Source organism: Pipistrellus hanaki, assembly GCF_964339955.1.
Source record: "Pipistrellus hanaki genome assembly, chromosome: 9".
Taxonomy (NCBI): domain Eukaryota; kingdom Metazoa; phylum Chordata; class Mammalia; order Chiroptera; family Vespertilionidae; genus Pipistrellus; species Pipistrellus hanaki.
Genome location: NC_140511.1, coordinates 7,065,245 through 7,091,747, shown reverse-complemented (window position 1 = coordinate 7,091,747; position 26,503 = coordinate 7,065,245). Strand labels below are relative to the sequence as shown.

General features: G+C 65.3%; 1 protein-coding gene across 1 annotated transcript; it reads right to left on the bottom strand.

Annotated features, from left to right (window-relative positions):
* Window positions 1-218: 218 nt before the first annotated feature.
* TRIM29 (tripartite motif containing 29) lies at window positions 219-25,742 on the bottom strand. The gene is made up of 9 exons (XM_084896008.1): window positions 24,614-25,742; window positions 16,002-16,097; window positions 15,121-15,354; window positions 13,583-13,781; window positions 11,056-11,157; window positions 8,639-8,731; window positions 6,858-6,959; window positions 3,965-4,041; window positions 219-1,180 (listed from the first exon to the last, which is right to left on the bottom strand). Exons 1-9 carry the CDS (start codon window positions 25,409-25,411, stop codon window positions 1,118-1,120), a joined length of 1,764 nt encoding a protein of 587 aa, XP_084752134.1. The 5' UTR covers window positions 25,412-25,742; the 3' UTR covers window positions 219-1,117.
* Between the last annotated feature and the right edge of the window lie 761 nt (window positions 25,743-26,503).

Below are 26,503 nucleotides of genomic sequence, written 5' to 3'. Positions count from 1 at the left end.
GCCGGGACCGTCTCTGAGTAGCCGGCATGGAGGCCAGGAGCGAGGCGGCACCCTCAGGGCCACAGGGGCACCGCTCAGGGACCGCAGCCCACCCCATGGCCCAGGGGAGGCCGGAGGGCAAAGCACCAGCCCCTGTGCCCGCTCCTTCCCGGGGCCGCGGGGCCCCACGGGGACAGGCCCCCCACCTTCCTCTGCCTTTCTCTCGGATGAGGGGCGCGCTTGTTCAACACGGAGGAAGGAGCCATCAGTGGTTTATTGAGAGGCGGCCGGAGCTGAACGTCTGCCCGCCCTCCTCCTGCAAGTGGCCCAGCCTCCGGCCGAGGAGGAGGGCAGGAGGGCAGGGAGAAGAATGACCCTGCTTGCTGCCGGGTTTGGTCTCTCTCCAGGCCAGGGGCAGCAGGAGGGGGAGGGGCAGGGAGGCATGGGGAGGTGGGAAGGGCTTGTGGCAGCGGGCAGCGTAGAGGCACCTCATGAGTAGCATGGCCATTGGGCCCAGCACAGGTTTGGGCGCTGGCTGCCCGTGGCCAGGGGCCTGGGTCACAGAACCAAGGGCCCGCAGGTAAGTGACAGTCCCGAGGGCAGCTGGGCCGGGGAGCAGCTTATCTCAGAGAGACGGGCTGGAGTCCCGCAGCCAGGAGAGCCGCCCGCCGCCCTGAGGGACTGCACATCCAAAGGGTGTGGGGGCCCCAGGTGGCGCCCCCTCTGTCGGGGCCACGGTTGAAGGTCTGCCAGGCTGGCATGGGCAGGCGGGCCACGCGGGTGGGAGGTGAGCGGCTGGGCCAGGGGCCACGGCTCACTGCATAGGGCCTGGGCGAGGAGGCAGGCTGGCATCATGTGGCACCATCGCTAGTCCCACTGAGGAGCAAAGGGGGCGGGAGAGAGGCCCACTGCTCTCCCACCCCGCGAAGCTCGGCTTCTGAGCACACGAAGCCGTGGCTGGCAGAAGCCCAGCGCGGGAGAGCGGCCGGGCGGAGGGTGCCAATGGGGAAGGTGGGGCGGCCAGGACGGCGATGGGGCGGGCAGAGGGCTGGGACGGCGGTCAGCACGGGCCTTCCTGCATCCCCGAGGACAGTAGCAAGAGCGGGTCAGCGGGAGGGGGTGCCTCGTCCCTCCGGGGTCACGGGGCCTCGCTGGAGCCAATCCCGTTGCCTTTGTTGACGTAGAACGGCCGGTGGTGAGACTGCGGGACAAGAGCAGTGAGCGGCGTGGATGGCGGGGATCCCCCCTCACCCCCGGGAAGCAGCAGTGGTCTGAACCCCAACAATTCTACCAGCTGGAGCCTATCCTGCCAGAGTCCCAGGTTCACATCCTAATTAGAGTCCATTTCCCGCCATTGGTTGGTGAGCTTGCACCTCAGCCCCTCATCCAGTCCCTCCATGGCCGGGCCTCCCAGCACTGCAGCTCTCGCTCCGCGGGCTCTCTGCTCATAGAGCCACAGCACGCTCTCTCGGATTGCACCGCTACCATCCCTGGTTCCTGCTCGCACCCCCTTTACAGACGGCAAACCGAGGCGCAGAGGCTAAGCCATCGCCCACTCAGCTGGTAAGTAGAGGAGCCGGAGCGCCAGGCCCAGCAGCTGGGTCCGCGCCCATCCCCATCCCACCATTTCTCCAAACCACTCTGGGTCTGGAGGGCTCAGAGGCAGCGGAGAGGCTGCGCCCGCCCCGCCCACAGGGACCACGCCCGGCTCAGCCCCTCCCGCCCTGGCTTCTCCTCGGGGGTCAGGAAGCCTCAGGACAGAGCCACGGCTTCACAGAATCAGCGCTCCTGCTTCCCAGGCCCTGGCGAGCCCTGTGGCCTTGTCCCTGAGCTGGTCAGAGCGAGCCCAGCAGCACCCGGACCCTGACCCAGGAGACACCAGGCGCCTCCAGCCCTGGCCTTGGCCTTGCCAGCGTAGACCCTGTATTTCCTAGGACTCCTGGCTGGGCCCAGTCAGCTCATGCCTCAGGGACCCGCCTATGAGCACGGGAAGAGATTGAGGCCAGGGAGGGAATGGCAGGCGAGGCACACAGCCCTTAGCTGCAGCGTCTGGACCAGGTCTCCGACCCCATGTGCCCAGCAGCCTTCAACACAGCAAAGCAAACGGCCTGGCCATGGCTGCACTCGCTTTTAGGGAGGCGGGTCGGTGAGATGGTCGGCGTGAGAAGTCCGGAAGCTAATTCCAATGTAACCCTGGTATTTGGGGGTCAGCAATCTGAATCCGTGCAGCAAGCCCAGTGCACATTCCTGATAACCTATCATTAACTCACCTTTCCCAGAAACTGGTCTTGCAATACCTTTCACCTAAATACAGAGGCATAAACGATGAACAGTGCACAGCCTTGGGGGGTGGTATTAGCACTGGCACCAGGCCAGACCCTTAGATATGGTCTTAAGACCCCCAACACCTGGGCCCCTTTTTGCAAAGCCCTAAAGGACCAGAAGCATTACCCATGTCTGTGGGATAAAGACACCGGAAAGATATAAAAGAGAAGCTCCTGATGTTACTTTGCTCAGACTTGGGAAGTTATTCTGCTGAGTCTGCCGGTGTAATAAACTGTGTAACTCCTTTTCTCTAAAGTAGGGGTGTCGAACTCAATCAGAGAAGGGGCCAAAATCTAAAATCCAGCCTAAATCGCGGGCCGAATGGTTTACTGAACAGTCATAAACTGACAATGTCATAAACTGACAGCGGAGTGCAGTGATTACAGCACGGTGCGGGCCACATTGCAAGGCCTGGTGGGCTGGATTTGGCCCGCGGGCCTTGTGTTTGACACATGTGCTCTAAAGCATGGCTTAGGCCGAAACCGGTTTGGCTCAGTGGATAGAGCGTCAGCCTACGGACTTCCAGGGTCCTGGGTTCGATTCCAGTCAAGGGCATGTACCTGAGTTGCGGGCATGTCCCCAGTAGGGGGTGTGCAAGAGGCAGCTGATGGATGTTACTCTCTCATCCATGTTTCTGGCTTTCTATCCCTCTCCCTTCCTCTCTGTAAAAAATCAATAAAACATATTTTTTTAAAAAAGCGTGGCTTGGTTTTCTCCCGTCTTCTGCAACAAGTGAGCAGTGCTGTCCTTTAGGCCCCAGCGGTGGGCGGGCGGAGACAGAGCCCAGAGCCCAGGGCACCTGAGCAGGGGGTGCCCCCCACACCCCTGTCCCTCTATGTGTCAGTCACAGTCTGTGAGAGTTGGAAGAGCTATGAAATCATCCCAGCCGTCTGACTTATGTTATAGATGGGGAAACTAAGGCACCAAGGAAGAATGGCTCCCATAAGGTCACATGGCAAGTTGGTGAGAGGCCTGGGGCCAGCCCTCAGGCGGCCAGCCCCCTGGCATAGGATCACCCCCCTCTTCTCCCAGCTCTGGGCGTGGCTGCAGGCACCAGGGCCCGGCCAGCATCGAGGTGGCCACGAGCGCCCTCCTGGACAGGGGCTGACCCCTGCAGGGCCGGACCCGGTCTCCACGGTGAGCCTGCGGAGACCGTGGCACAGCGTCCGAGGGCAGCCCTGGTCGCTGAGGTCTGCAGGGCCCGGCACGTCAGCTACCGAAACCGAAACACATCTGCTCCTAAGTTTGCAGATGTGGCCTTAGCACGCCCACCGCCTCCCCCTGCTGCCCCAGCACGGGCTCCTCGCTGGTGCTGGGGCAGGTGCTGGTCCCAGGCTCATGTCGCCCTCCCAGAGCAGCAGCAGAGCCGTCATTCAACAAGCAGGTGCCCAGCAGCCATCTGCCAGATCATAGCCCAGGCTGCCCGTTTTACAGCCCGAAAACAGGCTCAGAAAGTCCCTGCTGACTTCGCCTCTGCCTGTGGGCCCTGGATTCCTTCTGCCCTTTGCTGTGTGCAGGTCCTCAGGCCACTGCCGCCTCCTCCCACCACGGCCCAGGGATGTCACGGCCCCCACGGCCCCGGCCAAGAGACGGCTGTCACCGGGAGCCACTCAGCGCCCCGCCCGGCCTGGGCAGACTCTCCGCACGGCTCCGCACTCACCAGCAAAGTCTGCTTGCCAGATTTCCAAGTCTGGGGCTGGACCTTGGGGCTCTGGCTCCGCATGAGGGAGGGGTACCCTGGGGAGGCAGAAGCTTGGTCAGAGGAGGCCTGTGGTCAGAGAGGCCCTGCACGCAGGGATCCCCAGGCGAGGACCCATCTCCATAGTGACCCTCAGGGAGCCCCGGGCGCGCACCCATCTCCAACGTGACCACCAAGCTCCATCCAGCCCATTCCCAAGGAGAGCCACCCCCAAGGAGGTTGCAGTCCACAGGGTTCCCCTGGGGAAACCGGGGGGCTGGCCGAAGGGAGGGGCCCAAGGCAGACAGAGAGAGGAGGAGCAGGCGAGGTGGGCTGGGCTGGCAGCAGGAAAGTCTCCCCCAATCCAGGTCAGGGTCACTCCACTCTGGAAACTTCCTCCCGCAATCGCCCCGGCCCGTCCTGAAGCCCCGGAGCCCAGGAAAGCCTCTCATAGCCAGCCTGCGGGCTCCGCCAGGAGGCCCCACCTGTGCCGCACTGACCGGCCCACGGGCTCCGTGCTGGACTGCGTGTGCCCGGAGCCCCCATCTCTGCGAGCCCCGAGGTCGCTCCAGCCACAGCGAACAAGCCCGTGGGAGCCTGGTTTGGGGGACCAGCCCCGCCTCGGGCTCTGCGGCCCCTCTTGCGTGGAAGTGGGAGGCGGGGCCCGAGGGGCAGTGATCGCCCTGTGTTGTGGTCCAGGGCTGAGTCCAGGCTGGCCTGCAGCAGGGGTCCTGGGTAGTCTGGGGGGGTGGCCACAGGCCTGGGAGAGGCCCTCGGTGCCAGCCAGGCTGGCCCCGCTGGGCGGAGGGGAGCCCGGGAAAGGCCCGGAGCAGAGGGACTCGGAGTCAGCGGGCCCTGCCCTGGCCAGTGTTCAGCAGGCGAGCCCCGTGCGGGCACCACAGGCTGCGGGTTCCGGTCCTCGTTGGGGCGCATGTCTAGGCTGCGGGTCCCACCCCGGTCAGGGCATGGGGCAGGCAGCTGACCAGTTTCTCTCACCTCAACGTTTTTCTTTCTCGCTCTCTCCCCTTCTCTCTAAAAATCAATAAACATATCTTTGCATGATGTTTATAGTGTGGGATTCATGAGGTCAAACAATTAAAAAAGAAAGGAAGCCTGGCCCGCGTGGCTCAGGGGTGAGCATCGACCTATGAACCAGGAGGTCACGGTTCGATTCTCGGTGAGGACACAGGCCCAGGTTGTGGGCTCCATCCCCAGTGTGGGGCGTGCAGGAGGCAGCTGATCAATATTCTCATCATTGATGTTTCTCTCTCTCCCTCTCTGAAATCAATAAAAAATTTTTTAAAATGAACATGTTTGTCCCTGGCAAGGCCAACGAGAGCCCTTAGGGACAAGCTGGTCAGACCCAGAAGCCAGAGCACCGCCGGGGGCCGGCCGCTGCCCCGTGGCACCGGGCGAGGGGCAGAAAGCAGAGAGCCCGGCTCTGCCTGCGCCCGGCTCTGCCTGTGCCCGGCTCTGCCTGCCGGCCTTGGAAAGAGGGTCCCGCTGACCCTGAATGGGAGCCGGGAGAGTCCCCGTCTCCGTGTCCGGGAAGAAACCCCACACCGGCCGGGAGGGGGCGCAGGAGTGGGCAGCCGGGTGACAGTGGCCGTCCGCCCTCTCCCCGAGGAGGCCCAGGACGGAGAAGTGGAGAGAGCCACAGCTGCCACCGTCCCATGGGGAGAGAGGGCGGGACAGGTACCAGGGTTAGTTTTAAACAGCTCATTGGTGTCCAGCGGCCTGGAAAACTCGGGGCTGGCCTGTCCTGAGGTGGGGAACTGGTAGGGGGGCCTCCCAGGGCCTGCTGGGAGAGAGAGGCGTTAGTGGCGCAGGGATTCCACTAGAACGATTATCTCATTTCCAAACCACCCTCGGCCAGGCTCAGCCCCCGTCCCCGCTGCTGGGAGTGTGCTCTCTGCCTCCTGAGCGGGTGCGGGCTGGGCTGGTCCAGGGGCTCCTCGCTGCTCGCGGCCCTGCCTCCTCCGGGGCCTTCCCCGGGGCTGGTGAGCTGCTCTGTGGAGCGGCCAGGTGGCCAGCTATTCCTGGAGGACGCGGTGCACGGGAGGGCTCCCTAAGGCCCTGCCCGAGGCTCTGTGGCAGGTGAGCACGGAGGGAGCAGGCAACCACTCACACCTGCGGGCGCCTTTGACTGCCGATCGCAGGGCAGGGAGGGCTCCGTAGAGGGGTCTGTAGGAGCCAGACGCCTCGGGGACCCCGTTCCCTAGCTCCTGCCCAAGGCTTTGCCTGGCTGATGTCCAAGCCTGGGCCCTGGGCTCAGGCTGGGCCCGGCCAGGAAGAGGGGCTGAGGAGGGAGCCACCTTCAGAGGCCGCTGCCTGGGGTCTGCCAGCCCTGGGAACCCCCCTCCCCCACGTCTTTCAAGCCAGGCATCTTCGGTGCCAGACACGGCCCCACGGCTCACCAGCCTGGACGTCTCCAAAGAGCCCTGAGGGCTGGGCCCCGTGAGGGGTTTGGCGCGACCCGCTCCAGGGGCCCAAGGGCTGACTCTTCAGCCACGTAGAGCCGGAGGGGACAGAAGTGGAGGCCCGGAGGCCCTCACGCCCCCTTTCCCCAGAGCTGCCCGAGGGCTTTGGCTCTGTGGACAGTGACGGGAGCCACCTGGCCACAGGGCTCCGCTCACCAGCGGGGAGACGGGATGAGGGAGGAGGGGATGTGGAGGGTGTGGCCTGGCCCCGGTGCCCACAGGGGACAGTGCGAGTCAATAGTCCAAGAACCCTGCCAGCCGGTCAGCTGCCCTGGCGCCGGGGAGGGAGCGAGGCTCCGGCTCCCAGCCCGGCTCCACCCCCGGAGGTGGCGCTGGAGGCGAGGGCTGGAGGAGGAGCAGGGCCAGGCAGGGCGGGGGAGCAGCTCAGGGCTCACCTTTCAGGGAAAAGGAGGAGCTGCCCGGGACACCGGGCAGGGGCAGGTCCTCGGGGCTCTGCACGGAGGAGGAGTACTCCCAGACTCGGGACGTGTAGTTACCTGCCAGGCAAAGGAGAGGTCAGCCCCGCAGCCGTTCCTGGGCCTGACCGTCCTCACCGGGTCTCAAGCCAGGGGACGCTGGGCCCACGCACCTCCTGCCAGTCAAAGCTGCCCTTCCAAACCAGGGCGTGCTGCACCCGCCCGCCCCGCAGCCACGGCCCTCTGTCCATCCGGTGAAGGCTCAAAGCACCCTGCCACCCACCCTCCGCAGCGCCGCCTCCTCCCTCACCCGCTCCGTGGCTCCTCATCCCGCAGGCTCCCTCCGCCCGGCTTTCTGCACAGACCAGGCCTGGTGTACTCCCCGTGCACCCCCATTCTCAGCAAACCCAGGTGTTGGTCTTCAGTGTCAGCTCGCCACACCCCCTCACCACACGCTGCCCCACCCCCTGCAGGTGGTTCTCAGCGTCGTCTCTCCCTGAGCTCCGAGGGCAGCGTGCACCCCTGGCCGGCACAGAGCCTGCCCAGAAGGGGGTCCTCGGAGGGCTGGCAGATGAAAGAGTGAGCAAATGAGCAAATAAATGCAGACACGGGCTGAGCGTCAGTCAGAGCAGCTGGAGACACCTCCTGGCACCGCTCCCCAGGTGGGGCAGCTGACATGTGTCCATTTGCAAGGAGCAGCAGCAGGGGGGCATGCAGGACAGTGGGTCCTCAGGGCCCCTCTGAAGAGGCCCCTCCTCCGACCCCTCCCGTTCCACCACAGGGTCCCAGGCCCGAAATCTCCCACCGTTGCCGGGAGGGGGTCCAGGCTCAGCAGTCAGAGGGCTGGCTGTCCGCCCGCTGCAGGTGAGCCCTGCCCACAGGGTCCCCGGGAAGTCTCTGCAGCCTGGACCTCAGCCAGCACGTCCGCCCAGGCTCTCAGGCCCCATGGGCCTGGCCCTGCCATTCCCTCATTCGTCTGCCCCCCCCCCCGCCACCGCCCCCTCTCTTCAACAAGTGTCTCCTGAGCCCCTCCAGGCCGCGGTGGCAGCTGTGGCAGACAGACCAGCGTGGCCCGCAGTCTCCGTGTCCGTGATGGTGCAGGGGAGTCCAGGCCCGGACACGAGGCCTGGCGCTGCCCCGTCCAGGGGTCCTGCCTCCCGATCCCCAGGACTTCCTGTTCTCTGGAGGCCCCACTGGCTCTGCAGGCTGGCTGTGCCGGGGGCTGGGACCTGGCTCGCCACCCCCCCACCCCCCGCACAGGGCTGGGAGGGCCAGGCCCCCACTGGCTCCCCAAGCGTGAGGCCCCCGCAGCGCCTGGCGGAGCTGGGCCCCTGCCATCCCCGGAGGCCAGGGCTTTCCCATCCATCTCTCCTGGGCCGAGGGCATGTCACCCTCCCCGCTCAGGGCGGGGCACCCCTCACCCGCGCGGGGTGGGCCCACTCCACACCGTGCCACCCTGCCCCTTAGGGCAGCAGGAGTCTGGCTTCCTAAGGTGTAAGCATGCAAATCTTCGAGGTCCCTCCTGCCCCGACTCGCGCTGAGGGGCACCCCCAAATCCACCCAGGCCCCAGTCCCTGCTGTTCCCAGGCAGAAGGTCCCGGACTCAGGCTCCCAGGGCGGCCACTCCCGCAGCCCCAGGCCGTGGTCTCACCGCACACACAGGCACACCCGCCCCACCTCACCTCAGAGCTCACAACCCCTCCACAGCCCCTTTGCCTGGGATTGGAAGCCCCGCCCCCTCACCCGAGCCCCGCCCCTACCTTTGGTGCCATAGAGATTGCTGAAGTTCTTCTGGTTGATGTCCTTGGGGAGGCGGCTGGGGGACACGGGCTGGTACGACGTCCTGGCCCCCGCTGGGAAGCAAAGCGGAAGGGCAGCTTACCTGAAGGCCCGGGCCTGTCCCAAGGCCCAGATGCCACTACGACAGCTCCCTGGGGTCTGAGTAAGGCGACCATTTCATTCACTCCCCCCCACCCCACCCCCCCCGCCCCCCCCCCCGTCCCAATCGGGACACATTCTGTTCCTGCCAAGAGCACCAGGGGTGGTTGGACAGCCTGGACGGAGGCCTCTGTCACCTTCTCAGACTGAGGGTCACCAGAGGCTGCCCTGAGCGGTGCCTGTGGCTGAGCCTGCGGCGGACACGGCTCCTGTGGGACGGGGGCGCCGATGGAGGCCTGGCCCTGCAGGCTGGTGAGCCCGGAGAGGGTCCTCTGCCCCCATCCCAGGGGGCTCTGACACCAGTCTTGAGAGGGTGGCGGACTGGGATGCACCCCCTTTACAGGTGAGAAAACATACTCCTGCACTAGCAGGCATGGCTCTGGGGTTGAGCAGTGGTCAGGGTTCAATTCCCGGTCAGGCACACGCCTGCGCTGTGGGCTCCATCCCCAGTGAGGGGAGTGCAGGAGGCTGCTGGTCATCATTGGTGTTTCTCTTGCTCTCTTCCTCTCAGAAATCAATAAAATGTGTTGTTTTGTTTTTTAAAGAAAGCTCACTCAGGTCCTTCTGTGGGCCCCGCCCTGCGCAGAGCCAGCCTCGACAGGCCCAGCCCCTACCCGGCACCTGCTCTGCCGGGCACCTCCCCCGCCCGCCCCCGCAGTGCTGCGCCTCCCCCGGCCCTCGGCCCTCACACTGGCCTCTGCACTGGCCCGCTCCTCCAGCCGGGCCCCACATCCAGCGGCATGCCCTCCAGGGGCCTCGCTGCCTGAGTCTCTGACCTCCTGGCCTTCGCTGGTCTCTGCCTCCAGCCCAGGAGCCCCCCAAGGGCACATGCCTCCTGTCCCAGGGCGGGCGGGGGCGGGCACGGGGTCGGGGGCCCTGGTCTCCCCTGCAGATGCCCAGCCTCCTGGTATCCTCTCTCCTCAAGCAGGGCCCTAGGGGCAGTGGCTCTCAGGGGACACGGCGGGTGCTCTGCCCTCCCTCCCCCACTGCCTCCTCCTCACGGCCTGTGGGGGAGCTGCCCTCCCCACCATTGTCCTCAGGATGGGGGGCAGAGCAGGGGCAATTCGGGGTTTGATGCCCAGCAGGGTCCTGGCCCAGAGGCCTGGGAGCGAGGAGACAGGGCTGGTGGGAGCTGGGATCTCACAGAACTGCGTCCCGAGGGCAGCGGGGGGTGGGGGTGGAGTAGGGGGGTGGGGGGGGCCAGACTCGCCGTCCACACCAGGACTGTGGGGGTGGGTCAGGTGCTGCCGCCTCGCCAGGCCTCTACTTGAAGTCCAGGTGCTGCTTTCTCATTGGGTGGGGCCGCTCCTCTGACCTGAGCTCATCCCTCCCACCCCCTGTGTGCGCCCCCGCCCGCCGTGTGCGCCCCCCCCCCGCCGTGTGCGCCCCCCCCCCGCCGTGTGCGCCCCCCCCCCGCCGTGTGCGCCCCCCCCCGCCGTGTGCGCCCCCCCCCGCCGTGTGCGCCCCCCCCCGCCGTGTGCGCCCCCCCCCCGCCGTGTGCGCCCCCCCCCCGCCGTGTGCGCCCCCCCCCGCCGTGTGCGCCCCCCCCCCCCGCCGTGTGCCCCCCCCCGCCGTGTGCGCCCCCCCCCCCGCCGTGTGCGCCCCCCCCGCGCCGTGTGCGTCCCCCGCCCGCCGTGTGCGCCCCCCCCCGCCGTGTGCGCCCCCCCCCCCCCCCCCCCCCGCCGTGTGCGCCCCCGCCCGCCGTGTGTCCCAGGGGTTAGTCAGTGCAGGACAGGGGCCTCCTCCACGCATCCTTTCTGCCTCTCCCCACATGTATTCTCCCCACATATGTGCCTGCACCCCTGCCCCGCACATGCCTACACACATTCCCCGCACATCCTGCACCCTCCCCCCACACATGCCTGCACCCTCCCCCCACATGCCTGCACCTGAGGCTGGCAGGCCACACCACCTTAGGTAAAGGGCACTGCTGCTGCCAAAGAATGCGACAGGCTCCCACAGGGCAGGGACAGGCAGGCATCCCCCCAGCCGGGAGGCAGGCCACAGAAGGGGGGAGCAGCCGCCTCCAGGCCCTGAGGGGCAGAGGGAGGCACAAACAGAGGCAGAAGCCAGACCCAGTGTGGCCGGGCGGGCGGGGCTGGAGGCCAGGGAAGGTGGGGACCCCTGGGTGGTGAGGAGGGAAGCCCCTGAGGAGCAGGGTGCCGGGTCACAGCAGCTGGTCCAGGCGAACAGGACAGGGCCTCGCCCACCAGGCCCAGGGGCTCCGCCCGCGCCTTACCCTTGGGCGTGAGGTACATGGAGTACCGCTTCATGGTGTCCGGCGCGCCCCAGTCGCTGGCGTAGCTGCTGGTGTAGCTGCTCATGTAGCGGTGGTCGCCCCCTGGCAGGAGAGGGCGGTCAGCGGAGGGCTGAGGGGGCAGCTGCCCGGCACCCTCTGCTCCGGAGGCGGGCTCCCAGCCTCAGAGGAGGCAACCCCACCTCACCCCCTCTGCTTGGGGCCCCGGGCCGCAGGGGGCTCTGCCTGCCCTGCACAGAGCTAGGAACCGTGTGCTCGGAGCTGGGAGCCGTGTGCACGGAGCTGGGAGCCGTGTGCTCGGAGCTGGGAGCCGTGTGCACGGAGCTGGGAGCCGTGAGCTCGGAGCTGGGAGCCGTGTGCACGGAGCTGGGAGCCGTGTGCACGGAGCTGGGAGCCGTGAGCTCGGAGCTGGGAGCCGTGTGCACGGACCTGCATCTGCCAGGTGCTGCTAACTCTTCTCCCCATCTGACAGGCACACAGCCCCTGCACCCCCAAGACACAGCCCGGAGCCTGGGCGAGTGGCCTGGGCTCAGGAAGCCACTGGCCCAAGGTGCTGCACCAGCTGGCCCCGGGGCGAGCCCGGCCCCCACTGCTGCCCCCGGGAGGGCTGGCCCCGGGCCGGCCTGAGAGGCCTGCAGAGGAGTGAGCTCTCAGAATGGGCCCGCCGCCTCCCGCCGCCGCCCCTCACTCCTCAAAACCCAGTGTGCTCCCTCTGCCTCCAGCCCTCCTCGCTCCTCCTCACCCCTCCCTCTCCTACCCGCCCCCGCCCCTCAGGCTGCACCTGTCCGGCGCTCAGCAGCACTGTGGCCGCAGCCAGAACCAGCTCGGAGGCGCCATGCCTCAGAGGCACCCGCCCCGGAGCTGCCCTCCACCCTGACAGAGGCCGTGCGCACCGGGAATGGCCCGGGCTGCCCTGCCCTCACCCGCCCCCCCCCCCCCCCCCGTGGCCGCCCCATGTTCCCGCAGCGCCCTTGGTGCGGACAGGAGGAGATGGGAGAGGGAGGCAGAGCCGCTGGTGCCTGCCAGGCGGAGCCTGAAAAGCTGCTCCTCCGAGCCTCGGCCCTGGCCCCCCGGCCCCCTGGCTCCCCCGGCCCCCCTGCCCGCCCCCTGGCCCCCTGGCTCCCCCGGCTCCCCTGCCCGCCCCCCGGCCCCCTGGCTCCCCCGGCCCCCCCGACCCTTGGGTCCCCCTGGCCCCCCTGGCCCGGGAGACACGCTACAGCTGCCCAGAGCTCAGATGCTGGCGGAGAGCGGGCGGGCCCTCCGTCTGCCAGCCTCACCCTGGGGTCACGCGGTGTCTTTAGCAGGAGGTTTCGGGAGCCGAGTGCCCCCCCACGTCTCACTGCCGTGCTGACCCTCCTCAGAGCACCGGTGACGCCGCAGGCTTGGCAGTCTGCCCCCAGACAGCACACGCCGCGCCGGCCGCCGCCTCGGTGTCTGGCAGAGCTGTCAGCAGGCGGTGTCCCGGCCGGGGAAGTGCCCAGGCGCCCGCCCTGAAGGGACGGACGGGGCTGGAGTGGGGCGGGTGGGGGGACACCTCAGCAGGGTAGGGCCAGGGTAGGAGGCTCTCCGTGGGCTCGTCAGTGGCCTCTGTGGGTGGAGCATGATTCAGAGAGACGCTGCCTTCAGGGGAGCTGGGGAGTCACCAGGACAGGCCATGCCCCCGCCCCCCCGCCCCTCACCGCCCCCTGCCGCCCGGCCCAGCCTCGAAGCACAGAGGTGCCTCCCCCCTCCCCCCCACGCCCCCTCCAGCCCGGCCCAGCCTCGGAGCTCAGAGGTGCCCCCCTCCTCCCCCCCCTCCCCCCGCCGCCCGGCCCAGCCTCTGAGCGCAGAGGTGCCCCCGCCCCCGGCCCCCTGCAGCCCGGCCCAGCCTCGGAGCGCAGAGGTGCCCCCCCCCCCCCGGCCCCCTGCAGCCCGGCCCAGCCTCGGAGCGCAGAGGTGCCCCCCCCCCCGGCCCCCTGCAGCCCGGCCCAGCCTCGGAGCGCAGAGGTGCCCCCCCCCCCCCCGGCCCCCTGCAGCCCGGCCCAGCCTCGGAGCACAGAGGACTCAGCACCTTGACGGAGCTCTCTCTCCCCGGGGCAGTTCCATGCCCACCTCCCGAGGTCTGCAAAGCCCTTACAAGAGGCAGCCAGGCCCGGCTGGCGGGGCTCAGGGCTCGAGGGGTTGAGCGTGGACCTAGGAACCAGGAGGTCACGGTTTGATTCCAGTCAGGGCTCATGCCCGGGTTGTGGGTTTGATCCCAGTGAGGGATATGCAAGAGGCAGCCCATCCATGATTCCCTCTCATCATTGGTCAGTAAAATACTTTTTGAAGAGAAGTGGCAGCGTCCACCAGCTGCTGGACTGGGCCTGGCTCAGACGCAGCCCTGAGCCTGACGCGGCAGCAGCAGGGACGGGGGCCGGCTGCCCTGCCCCAGGCCCCGTGCAGAGGCCGCCCTGGTGGGCTGCACGGCCCGGACCAAACCACAGGCCGGCGGTCTGCGGCCCGCCGCACCGCACGCACAGGGACCCACCGGTGTCGGCGTGGCTCCTCTCGATGAAGCTGCGGCTCAGGTCGGCCTTGCACACCTTCTCCACGTGGCGCATGCACACGCTCAGCAGGTCGTCCCGGCAGTTGCCCAGCGCCTGCCCCAGGCCCTCCCCCTCCAGCAGCACGCGGTAGCTGGGCAGGGGCGGGGGCAGGGAGTAATTGCTCATCAGCGCGCCAAACTCCTGCGGGGAGGGAGAGGGCCTCAGTCTGGGAGGCTGGCACAGGGCAGCTGGCAGTCTCCACATGAGCCAGAGGCCGGGCGTGGCCCCGCTCTGCTGTGGACGGGCCCGTTTCTCTCCGTGACAGGGGAGCGTTCGGCCCTGGCCTGTTCGCCTCAGTGGGTAGAGTGTCGGCCTGTGGATAGAAGAGGCCTGGATTCTATTCCGGTCAAGGACAGGTGCCCGGGTTGTGAGTTCCCGTGGGAGCACATGAAGGAGGCGACAATGGATTTGTTTCTCTCACATCGATGCTTCTCTCTGTCTCTCCCTCTCCTTTCCACGCTCTCTAAAATCAATGGAAAACATTTTTAATAAAATGAGATGAAATACGAGAGTTTGACTAAACCCCACGGGTGCCAATGCCCTGGCAGCACAGCGGGGACTCGGTGGCCACACTGCGCGCCCGTCTGCCGTGGGCGAGGCGGCGGCACCCGTGCAGGCGTGGGGGTGAGAGCCTACAAAAGGCGGAACTCTGGGGCGTCTGTGCCCGTCAAGGCAGCACCCCGTCCAGGCCCAGTCCTGCCGCTCACCTTTGAGCTCCTCCTCCCTCCCGCTCACCGGAGAGCCCTCTACTTTCCAATCCCAAGGGGCCTGCAAGAGCCGCTGTTCCACCTCCTCTGCCTCAGCTCCCCTCCTGCGTGCCCCTCCCTGGGCCTCCGGGACGCCCCTGAACCACCTGGTTCGGCAGTGACTTCCACATGCATGCCGGCTGCCCTCCGATTATCTGGATGCAGCTCCTTGGGGACCAAAACCATAACCCGCAGTGAGAGGACTAGGCAGGCAGGGCAGCCAAAGCCTCCAGCAGACAGGAGGACAGATGGATGACTAGACCAACAGCTAAGATCAAGGACAACAGCCCTAGCTGGTGTGGCTCAGTGGATAGAGCATCGGCCTGAGGACTGAAGGGCCCTGGGTTTGATTCCAGTCAAGGGCACAGGCCCGAGTCGTGGGCACGATCCCAGTATAGGGTGTGCAGGAGGCAGTCGATGCATGATTCTCTCTCTTTACTGATGTTTTTATCTCTTTCTCTCCCTCTTCCTTCCTCTCTGAGATCAATAAAAAATATATAATAAATTTTTTTTTAAAAGATCCAGGACAACAAATATGCAACGCTTCTCGGCCACAATCCCACACTCGAGCAGGCGTCGCTGACTCCTTCCTGCGGGCGGAGCACTGCCGGGGCCAGGAGGCCCTGGGCGCCATCCGCGGGTCAGGGGGGAAATGGCTCAGCACAGGAATTCGGGGAGCCGTGGCTGGGGCGTGGGGTGAGGGGTGCCTGGAAGCGGGCGCCGGGGGGCCTCACCTGCAGGAAGAGCACCGAGTCGCTGATGCTGTGCAGCTGCTCCCGCGTCTGCTTGTCCTCCTGCAGCACCTGGGCCCGCTGCTCCAGGGCGTCCACGATCACCTTCACCTGGCCCACGGCGTCCTGCTCCCGCTGCTCCAGCGCCGCCCTCACCTCCTCCTTCTGCTTCTCCAGCTCCCGCGCCAGCTCCCGGAAGCTCTGCTCCAGGACGGCCTTCTCGCTGGTGGTGAAGCTCTGGGTGCGGAGGAGGGCCCGGGGCGGGGGTCAGTCACTGGGCGTTCCCCCGCAGCGGCTGGGCCTCCAGCCCAGAGCCGGTCTTTCCCTCCCAGAGAGCCTGGTGCCCACGAAGCTCGCTGAGGCGGCAGGGAGGCGGCCCTGAGGGAGGGCCAGGCGTGTGCGGCCGCCATGCCTTACCCGGCGGCCTATCGCCACCACTCCCTGCCCGGTGGGCAGCGCTCTGGGCCAGAGTCCGGCCGTGCTCCCTGAGCCCCACCAGAACCCAGCACCACCAGGAGGCGCTGGTGGGTGCGTATGTGGCCAGGCCCAGGGGCAGATGTGTGTGCAATTACTCATGCCAATTACACCTGCCCTCCTGGCCCGGGGCGAGCAATGGCGAGCCTCTGGCGGCCGGGGCCTGGGCAGACAACGGGCATTGGAAGGCGGTGGTTCTAGAGCCTGTCTGTCCTGGAATGATGTCACGGGAGTGTAGGGTGATGGGTAGGATCCCACTTGTACCCCTGGCCCCGAATGAGACGAGGGATTGGAAGAACGCCAACGCACGGGGAGAACCGGGAGAAAGCCAGTGTGGGGTCCACATGGGCTGAGGCCTGGGCAGGCGGCCGCCTCTGCCCGGGAGGGGGAGGGCCAGGGGGCGGCTGCACCTTGATGCGGTCCTTCTCCTTCTGCCACTTGTCTGCCTCGTCCTCGAGCTCGATGATCTTGAGCTGCAGCTGCTCCTTCTGCAGGGACAGCTCTGTCTGCAGGGGAGGGGGAGGAGGCGTCAGGGGTGGAGGGGTGGGAGTGGGCCCACCCAGGGAGCAGCCTTGACAGGCTCACTCGTCCATCCAGTCCTTCGTCAGCAAACCGCATCCAGACCTCACAGGCCAGGCCCCGGGCCGGTGGCCAAGGATCCAACAACACCGTCCCCAAACCCGACCGCGGGGGCCGGCACCCGCAGGTCTGCGCAGGCTCACCGCTGCGGCCCTCCGCCCAAGGTGGGGTCCCCTCCTTCCGGCAGGCCGGGCCAGGGGAGGGTCCCGACAGGGGGCCTGTGCCAGGCGGCTTCCCATCCCGGGAGGATTTCTGTCTGTCCCAGGCTGAGGGGCAGGCTGCTGGCTCAGGAACGGAGGAGCTGGCCTGAGTGCCCTCCCACACACACACAAGGTCTGGCGGACAGGGGAGCCAAGAATAAAAGTGCGTGCGTGCAGGGTGCGCTCCCACCTCAGGCCCGGGCATCCGACGGCTTAACTCCGGGCACTGTCCCCTCCAGGCGGGGCCTTCACAGCTCCCTGTGCACCCGCTCACCTCTCATGGAGGTGGGGAGGGCTGCCTCAGGGAGCTGTGGGTCCCTAGGACCAGGAAAGGGACGCTCTCAGCGGGTGCCTGGCACAGCATGCCAGGCAGGCCAGCGGGGCACTGCGAGCGAGGGCAGTGGGCAGGAGCCGGGAGCATGTGGGTGCAGGAGCGGTGGGAGGTGGGCACTGCCCGGCACAGAGGGGCTGTGCAGAGGCCGGGGAGGCAGCACTCTGGAGCAGCGGTCTCCAACCTCTGGACCGCCGGTTAAAGATTAGATGAAAGATGCAAAACAGATCGCGGAGGCTAGGAGGAACGGGCCGCCAGAATGGAGGTGGGAAAGGGGGTGAGTGGGCAGCGATCAGACCAGAGAAGGCAGGCCGGAGGAGCCCAGGTCTGGGGGAGAGGTGCCTGGCCGGGGGCGAGGAGCGGACGAGGCCCTGTGGAGGCGGGTGTGACAGGCAGCATGACTCACTGGCCGAGAGCAGGAGGAAGGCTCTGACACAGAGGAAGCGGGTCCAAGGAGGTCAGAAATGTTTAAACCGGCCAGGCCACCGCCCACGTGGCTCAGGGTGGTGCGTCGACCTGCGAACCAGGACTCAGGGTTCGATTCCCCGCCAGGCACAGGCCTGGGCTGCGGGAGGCAGCCGAACAGTGATCGTCTCTCCTCACTGATGTTTCTCTCTCCCTCTCCCTCCCTGAAACAAATAAAAAACTAATTAAAAAAACAAAGCCGAGGCCAAGGCTAGGGCGTCAGCCCGGGCGCCCGTCCCGCTCAGAGGGAGAGGAGGGCCGTGGCTCCCCAGGGGTCGGGGGAGCCAGCCCCGGAGGAAGGGGGGTTGAGCCCTGACAGGCAGACTGAGTGGAGCGGTGCTGCCGCTGCGTGGGTGGGAGGTCAGCTGCAAGGCCAGGCCCACCCCCCTGGGGCGTGAGTTTTTGGGCCTTTGGGCCGCCAATACAGTGGTGCAAAGAACAATCTCATAACTCGAGTTTTACAATATGCTGTTACACAGTTATTATTATTTTTTCTTTTTTAAAATATGGAATGCTTCACGAATTTGCGTGCCATCCTTGGGCAGGGCCTTGCTAATCTCTACTTTAGCACACGTGCTGCCGAAGCGAGCACACACATCACTACTAACAGCAAACCGCAGAGTTCGCTGACGGCCTCGCAGGCCTTGCCCTCCGCTGGCACCGGCAGCGGGCGGCCAGCAGCCGGCGGCCGCGCAGGGGTCTGGGCCTGACTTTTGGGTGAGTGCAACAGGAGATGTTTCGCTTTCGGAGAACAAGAAAAATAGGTTTATTTTAAGGTGACCAGATTTTTACATTGGTAAGGCGGGACTCCATTGACCGGGGTGGGGGGAAGAGGGAGGTTCTTGATTAAAAGTTTGGTCTATATGGAGCAACAAAAATTTTCATAGAACGCAAAAATAGTATTGTAATATATTTTTTAAAATTTCAACATAAGCACAATTTATAAATATAATAAATAAATAAAATTATGTATAGTATTATTTTATTCTTTGGCATATTTCTCATTTGAGCGAATTTTTTTAGTAGATTGCTGTCGTTTAAAAGGTCATGAAATTTTTCACAAGAATTTGTTAAATTATATTTCACACATAAAATGGCTTTCAAAGTCTCAACACTTAATTGTAATTTTTCTGACGTCCACACTTTATTTACCGTAGAAAAAACGTGTTCAGTTGCAGCATTAGTTCCTGGTAAGGACAGCGTGTATTCCACAATTCTAACAACTGATCAACAATGCGAACTTTGATAAGCAGTTCTTGATAATCTGTTCTCAACAATTATTTGTCATTATTAAAGTTTAACATTATAAAATTAACAAAAATAATATCAAACTCATATCCTGGCTGAATAGCCACATGGCCGCCGAAAACCGTATATTCCCTTCCGTTCTCCCGCCGTTCCCTAGCTTGTCGAGCATTCTTTCCAAAATCAGGACTTTTTTCAAACGCCGAGACGGGGGACAAATTGTTAAAAATCGGGACTGTCCTGCCAAAAGTGGGACATCTGGTCTCCTTAGTTTATTTGCGTTACTCTTATTAATCTGCGCAGTTACCAGTGTCTGGTAAGTTCATGTTCAAGAAGAATATCAATGTTTATTAAAATGTTCTGTTATTTTATGTGAACGATGACTCATTCATCTCAGCCCTTTGTAGTCAGCACGTCTCTCCCGAAATAAACCCTGTTTCTATGAAAATGGGAGCTCTGGTTTGTTTGGGCCACATCCGCTCACACCGTGTTATTGGGCCCGTGTCGGCCTGAGTCTGACATGCCTGCCCCAGCTGCCGGCACGCCCGGCAGGGCCAGGCAGAGCTCGGCGGCCCTCGGGAGGAACCCTGGGCCAGAGGCTGTGCTGCTAGCCGGGCCCCTGTCAGCTCTGGGGGGAAGGGTTGGGGAGACGCTGGAGGTGCACTCAGCCTCCGTGTGCCCCTTGCCAACACCGCGCTGGGGAAGGCGGGATGCACCGCATGGAGCGGGCTCCGGGCCGGGCTCCCGGCACGAGGGAGAGGGGCCGCACTGTCCCTGAGCACCTCCGGGCCCGGCCTCCCCCCTTCACACCCTGCGGAGTGCGGGTCGGAGAGACCTGAAGCCAGGACGTTTAAAGCGGCAGAAGTACAGCCACGATGGCGGCTGCTGTCCTAGCGCGGACACCGACCGTGACTGCTACCTGGTTAACACCTGCCAGGTTACGGAGGCTTAGTTCTTGGGTCTAAGGGTGTTGTTTTTAAAAATTATTGTCTTCTAAATGTTGGGAAGTTATCTTGTTCAAGTACTTAATGTAGTTTGGCTCAAATGCTTTACGGTTCACATGAGATTTTGGCGGGAAAAGCGGCTCTGTTCCCCCTGGGGGAGCGGCACCTGGCTGGGTGGACGTAAAGCACACGTGACTGTCTGTGAGGGACGTCACTGAAACACCAAGCACTTGAGTAACTGTATTTCCTGAATAAATGTATGTTTATGAATTTTCTAATTTAAAACAATTAACAAAGATGCAGAAGCCAAGGCCTGAAAGCCCTCGCAGTTAGAAGTGGTGAGACCAGGAAGCAGAGACCTCGGGCTGGCCTCCGGGCTGCCCTGCGTCTCCGGGCTGCCCATCCTCCCTCTGGTGCTGCTTCCGCTCGGGCTTCCCACCTCACAGGGGGCAGCTCGGGCCACCCCTTCCTCTTGGCGCCCCCCTCCTTATTGCCCTGGGGCCCAGCGCTCCCTCCTCTCCCCTGGAAGGTAAGAAAGCCATGCTTGATGGGGCCTCAGCTCCCGTGCTCCCCTCCCTCCTGACTCCTTCCTGCTCCCATCCCGTCCTCTTCACCTGCCCAGGCCTGTCCCTAAGCCTCCTTTGTTCCGCTCTCACTCAGCGGCTGCCTCTTGCTCGAAGGCCAGGGGCTGGCTGTGTGGGCCGCCCAGCCTCGGGAGCAGAGGTTCCTTGAGAGCAGAGAGTGGCTCAGCATGTGCCCCGCCTGGGGCTGCTCCGCTGCAGACACACCTGACACGCACCTGGACCCCTCTGCCCGCGGGGCGGGCCCCTGAGATCAGGCCACCAGCTCCCCTGGCCGAGCCAACCACACGGGCCACACCACCGGTTAATTGCCAAATGCGCACTCCGACAGTGATTGTCTGGACGATGGTCTGAGATGCTCAGGCTCCCCATCCCCGCTCAGTGCCACAGCCCTCCGTCAGTCTGCCTGGCGGCCCCCCTTCCTCTGCACCCTCGGGCGTCAGGCAGGGGGGTCCCAGACGGGGGGAGCATCGCCAGCCAGCACACAGCTGCGGCCTCGGGAAGTCACCCCACTGTCCGGCCTCGGCGTTCTCCCGGTGACATTGAGCTAGATCTGCTTCCCAGCCCGGCAGCCCAGAAGCGAAGACCCCAGGCCCTGAGCCCTCGACCCAGGACCTCGGGGGGCACCTGGGCATCTGTGTCCTAACAACTCATCAGCCGTCAGGTCAGAGGTCGGCTATTGGAAGCCACTGGACTCAGGGAGTCCAAGGAGAGCCTGCAAGCGGGGAGACGGGACAGCCTGGGCTGCGGCCCCACTGAGGGCTGAGCCGCTGCCTCTCCCGCTGTGATGGCTTCAGGGAGTCTCTGACATCTTCGCACTTTCCTCCCTCCCTCCCTCCCTCCTTCCTTCTCCCTCCCTCCCTCCTTCCTCCCTCCCTCCTTCCTACCTTCCTCCCTCTCTTCTTCCTTCCTTCCCTCCTTCCTCCCTCCTTCCCTCCCTCCTCCCTCCTTCCTTCCTTCCTCTCTCCTTCCTTCCTTCCTCCCTCCTCCCTCCTTCCTTCCTCCCTCCTCCCTTCTTCCTTCCTTCCTTCCTTCCTCTCTCCTTCCTTCTTCCTTCCTCCCTCCTCCCTTCTTCCTTCCTTCCTTCCTCTCTCCTTCCTTCCTTCCTTCCTCCTTCCTCCCTCCTTCCTTCCTTTCTTCCTTCCTCCTTCCTTCCTTCTTCCTTCCTCCCTCTTCCCTTCTTCCTTCCTTCCTTCCTTCCTTCCTCTCTCCTTCCTTCCTCCCTCCTTCCTTCTTCCTTCCTTCCTTCCTTCCTCTCTCCTTCCTTCTTCCTTCCTCCCTCTTCCCTTCTTCCTTCCTTCCTTCCTTCCTTCCTCTCTCCTTCCTTCCTTCCTTCCTTCCTCCCTCCTTCCTCCCTCCTCCCTCCTTCCTCCCTTTCTTCCTTCCTCCTTCCTTCCTTCCTTCCTCTCTTCCTTCTTCCCTCTTCCCTTCTTCCTTCCTTCCTTCCTTCCTCTCTCCTTCCTTCCTTCCTCCTTCCTCCCTCCCTCCCTCCTTCCTTCCCTCCCTCCCTCCCTCCTTCCTTCCCTCTCTCCTTCCTCCCTCCCCCCCTCCCTCCTTCTTTCCTCCCTCCCTCCCTACCTTCCTCCCTCCCTCTTCCCTACCTTCCTTCCTCCTTCCTTCCTTCCTCCTTCCTTCCTTCCTCACTCCCTCCCTCCCTCCCTCCCTCCTTTCTTTTCCTTCCTTTCCTCCCTACCTCCTTCCTTCCCTCCTTCCTTCCTTCCTCCTCCCTTCCTTCCTCACTCCCTCCCTCCCTCCTTTCTTTTCCTTCCTTCCCTCCCTACCTCCTTCCTTCCCTCCTTCCTCCCTTCCTTACTCCCTCCCTCCCTCCCTCCTTCCTTTTTCCTTCCTTCCTTCCTTCCTTTCTTCCTCACCCAAGAATGTTTTTCCCATTGACTTTTAGGGAGAGAGGAAGGGAGAGAGGAAGAGAAGGAGGAAGGGAGAAAGAGAAACATTGATGTGAGAGAGACACAACAATTGGTTGCCTCCTGCACGCGCCCCAACTGGGCCTGGAATCAAACCCGCCACCTTTTGGTATGCAGGCTGTCACTCTCTACCCACTGAGCTACACTGGCCACGGCGAGGCCATTTCTTCATTCATAAAGCCAGTGCAGCGGCCCCCTGGGTGAGACTGTTGCCAGGAGTAACCATGGGACGCCAGGGCCAGTTCCTGGCAAGTGGCTGGGTTCCGGAAGCCTGGTGTGCCTCTTGCCCATTTGCTTGTCACCCTCCCGCCATCCTGCCTCAGCTTCCCCCTCAGCACCCACAGGGGTCGCCCCCCTCCTTTCCTGACCCGCCCGCCCCAGAGCAGGTCTCCCCAGACCTCCGGGAAGTGGGCCCAGGCCCGGGGCTGCTTCTCTTCCTAACCCGTCCCTGCTCTCTCCGCAGAGCTCTGCCCGCGCCAGCCCTGCCCCGCAGCCTCTCGGCCCCGTGGGGAGCCGGCGCCCAGGGCAGAGGCAGGGCTGAGGTCAGAGGAGCACAGGGGCAGAACCCCCTGGGAGCAGGCAGCCCTCGCTCAGCAGCTGGAAGGCCTGGGGGGAGGGGGGCGTGAGGCAGAGGGAGCTGTGTTCCTCCTTGCACCCGGCAGCGGATCCAGCCCGGGGCGCACTGGAGGCCCAGGGGGTAGACACGGGGGGTGGGGGGTGGGGGGCTGTGGCATTCAGAGAGGAAGGACAGCCTCCTGACCCCGGGCGTCCCAGGGCCGTCACGTTCCATCCAGTGCCCTGCCCGCGGCCTCTGCTGGGATCCTGGGGGAGGGAGGAGAGGGACGGACACCCTCCGCTCTGTCCCCGGCAGTGAAGCAGCAGGCCACGTGTCTGCGGTGACCTCACCGCCCTGCCAGCAGCTGCCGGGCAGGTCTGGGCGGAGCTCCGGCGGGCGGCGGCGCTGGGGCCGGACCGCGGTACGTGTTCCTTCCGACACTGGCCCCGCACTCCGCCCCGTGCCACGGCTGACGTCCTGCAGAGCTGGCCGCCCCTCCCCGGCGGCCCGCTGCAGGCACCGCACACACGGACGCACGCACATGCACCAAACACGCGCACACACAGCGCGAGCACGCTGCACGCACTCACGTGTGGGTCAGACATCTCCGGCCCGGAGAGCACACCGCTGAGCCCTGCCCTTCCGGCTGTTCTCCTGAGCTGCTCCCACCGCGGACAGGAACTGGGAGCCGGTCCCTCAGACCTCCAGCTGGCCGGCCCCTCCTCCCGGCCTGACCTGCAGGTGAAGCGGGGGACGAGCCTGCGCTCCCGGGCTCCTGGCCGTGACGCCGGCCGCGGTGACCTGTCCAGGGCGGTCGCTGTGGGCGGAGCCCCATTGAGCTGCTGCGCCTGCGCCTGCGCCTCGGGGACCAGCTGAGGCCCCGGAGGGCTGCCCGGCCCTGTCCTCGGGCAGCCGCGCCCTCCCAGGTGGGGAACGGACGTGGGCCAGCCCCACGGAGGAGCCGGGCGGCGGGCTCTGCAGGTCACAGACCGGAATCCCGGCGGCTCTTGGCTCCGCTGCCCTTCCTCCTCGTCCCCGAGGCCTTGACGCCATTTTCAAGGCCCCGGGGTTCCAGGGCCGCGTGGGAACCAATCCGCCCAGCCCTCGGTTTCACCGGGAAACCAAGACCCGGAGCACGAAGGCTAGTCACCCCGGGAGCAGCCGCGCCGGAGCGGGCGGAGGCAAGCGTGGCCTGGCTGCCGGGCAATGCCGATTGCCCATTCTGGGTGATTCCCACGTCAGCGCCTGGGGAGGGCTCTGTGCCCCCACTTCTCGCCGCCCAGGAGGGAGGTGGGAGCCAGGCTGGAGTGGGGAAGTGGGGGGAACTGGGAGCACCTCCTTCCTGGGCCGAATGAGGCTTCTGGAGGCTTCCAGGGATGTTCCCGCCTCCACACGCCCCACCCTGCCCAGGGAGAGCCACCCACGGCTCCTGGTCAGGAGGGTCACCCGGGGCTGCGGGCGCACCGGCCCAGCACCCGTGCGGAGGAGCGCCGGCCGAGCTGAGCCCTTAAAGCAGGACTCCAGGTTTCCCGGCCCACACGCCCTGCTCCGCCCACAGCAGCACAGGCAGGGCCACATACACGGAACTCATGCAACATGCGTACCTGCCACACACACAAACCATGCAAACATCCATGCGTGCACATAAACACCCACATGCCTAGAAACACACACACACACACACACACACGTATATACCCCACCCACACACAAATGCCGGCCTTCCTAATAGTGCCTGCCCACAGGCCTAGACAGGCTCTGCACGCGCCCACACCAAAGCACACGGGCAGGCTGAGAGAAGGTACAGGCGGCCAGAGGGGTCAGCGGCTGGCTGGAGGGGGTCAGAGAGGGCCGGAATCGCTGTCCTCTAAATGCAAACTCTAAAGCCAGCGGTGAAGGGCGTTTAACGGTCAAACTCCCTCTTCACCCCCCACCCTTTCCGGGGCCCTGCTCAGAGCGGATGGAAGACTCTCCCTAAGGAAAACCGACTCCCTCCGGCTGCTCGGCCCTGAGCCCGGAGCCAGCCCCCATCTTCCCTGAGCTCTGCCTCTCCTCCGGGAAGGCGGGGTGTGCTGGGGCAGGAAAGAGTCGGGGACAGAGGCGGCGGCAGCCCCAAAGCTTAGCGCCCCCCCCCCCGCCCCCTCCGCGTGGAGGAGGGCAGGCGCCTCGGTGAGGGAGGCCCGGGGCAGGGCCGGTTACCTCCTTCTCGGCCTTGGCCTCCTCCACCGTCACGGTGCTGTGGTTCTTGTGCTCCTGGAACATGCACAGGTAGCAGATGCAGGTCTGGTCCGTCTGGCAGAAGAGCTCCATGGTCTTGCCGTGCAGCGGGCACTTGCGGGCCTCGAAGTCGCCGATGGGCTCCAGCAGCGGGTGGTCGCGGAAGGCGGCGCCCTCCAGGTGCGGCTTGAGGTGCAGCTCGCAGAAGGAGGCCTGGCACACCAGGCAGGACTTGACGGCCTTCTGCTTGTTGCCAATGCAGGAGTCGCACAGGACCTCCTCGGCGCCCGGCTTGGCGCGCGGCAGGCCGCCCGGGCCGGCCCGGGGCAGGCTGTGCCGGCCGGCGTCCCCGGGCTCCGCGGCGGGCGGCGCGGGCTTGCGGGGCTCCGCGAACAGGGACTTGCGCAGCTCGGCCCTCTCGGCGAAGGTGGCGGGCGGCTTCCTGGCGCCCAGCTGCAGCCCGGCGTAGGGGGGCCGCCTGCCCTCCCCGCAGTCCACGCTGAAGTAGTTGGGGCCCTTGTCGTCCGCCGCCTCCGCGAACTGCACGACGGGCCGCCGCCACTCGCTCCCCAGGAACAGGGAGCTCTTCCCCTCCGCCGGCTTCGGGGCGCCGCCGGGGCTCCGGCCCTCCGCCGCCTCCCCGCCGTGCCCGTTGGTGGTCTTGGCGTCTTTGCCGTCCACCTTGGCCCCGTTCTCAGGGCTGCCCGCGGGGGCTGGCAGGCTGCGGGCTTCCCTGGCCTCCGGGCTGGCGCCGGTGCTCCGGGCGGCGTCGGCGTCCATGGCAGCGCTCGGCGGTCGGTCTCGGCAGGGGCTGCGGCGGTGGCTGGGCAGGGGGACAGGCAGCAGTGGGACAGGCAGCGCGGAGCCGAGACACACCTGGGAGAGGAGGAGGCGGGAGGGCGGGCCGGGGCAGGCTCAGCGCCTGGGGCAGAGCAGCTCAGCACCGCCACGCCCGCACGTTCGCCCCGCCCGCCGATCCTGGAAGAAGTGCTTTTCTTCCCCAGTTTAACCACTTTCTCCCGCTCAGCAACCTGTCCGGCTGCTTCCTTCTGATGCACCTTTTACGGGGAGCTCTGACAGGCGGGCCGCTTGGCTGAGCCAGAGCCCGGGGCAGGGGCGCGGTGTCTGCCGGCCCACGGACGGAGGGCTGGGAACTGGGTCACACCGCGGAACCCGGGTGCCGTGTGGGCCGGCTCGGAGGGGAGGCGCCCAGCCGCAGTGGGGCTGCTCCTGTCTTAAGGGAAAGGATGGGTGCTGGGGGTTTTAGGTTTGGAATCAAATGGCTACCGATTATTTAACTCCCCTTGCCAACGCCTGGCTCTGTCCTCCGTACATGACAATCCAACAACCTGCTCAGTGACGTCGCTTAGCAGACGAGAAAACGGGAGCTCGAGGACAAGAAGGCACTGGCCTGCGTCACTGGGAGAGCTGGCATCTGAACCCAAGGCCCAGAGATGCTCGGGTCTGTCAGCTCAGTGCCCAGCGCCACCCGAGCGTCCCCGTCAGGCGGCCTCGGACCCGTGCCAGCACCCTGACGCGGTGCATACCGACGGCGGCCACTCCTGTCAGAGCAGGCCGGGGCTTGCGTGGCTCTAAGAGACAGACACAGCAATGAGGAGAATGCAAGCAATGGCAGGCCAGGGGGCTGGGTCGCGGGCCGGGCCGGCGCTGAGGGCTCAGCTGTCTGCGCAGCAGGTGTGTGGAGTGACTCAGAGAGCATCTCCCACCCCGAGCCAAGCCGAGCCACCCAGGAGAAGCCGTGAAGGGTTCTCTCCGAGGGAGCTGATCCGGGGTGACCCTCCCCCAGCACCGGGCTCAGGACCAGGCGTGAGGAAGCCAGCAGAGGCCCCTCTCCAATCGCCTGCAGGGACA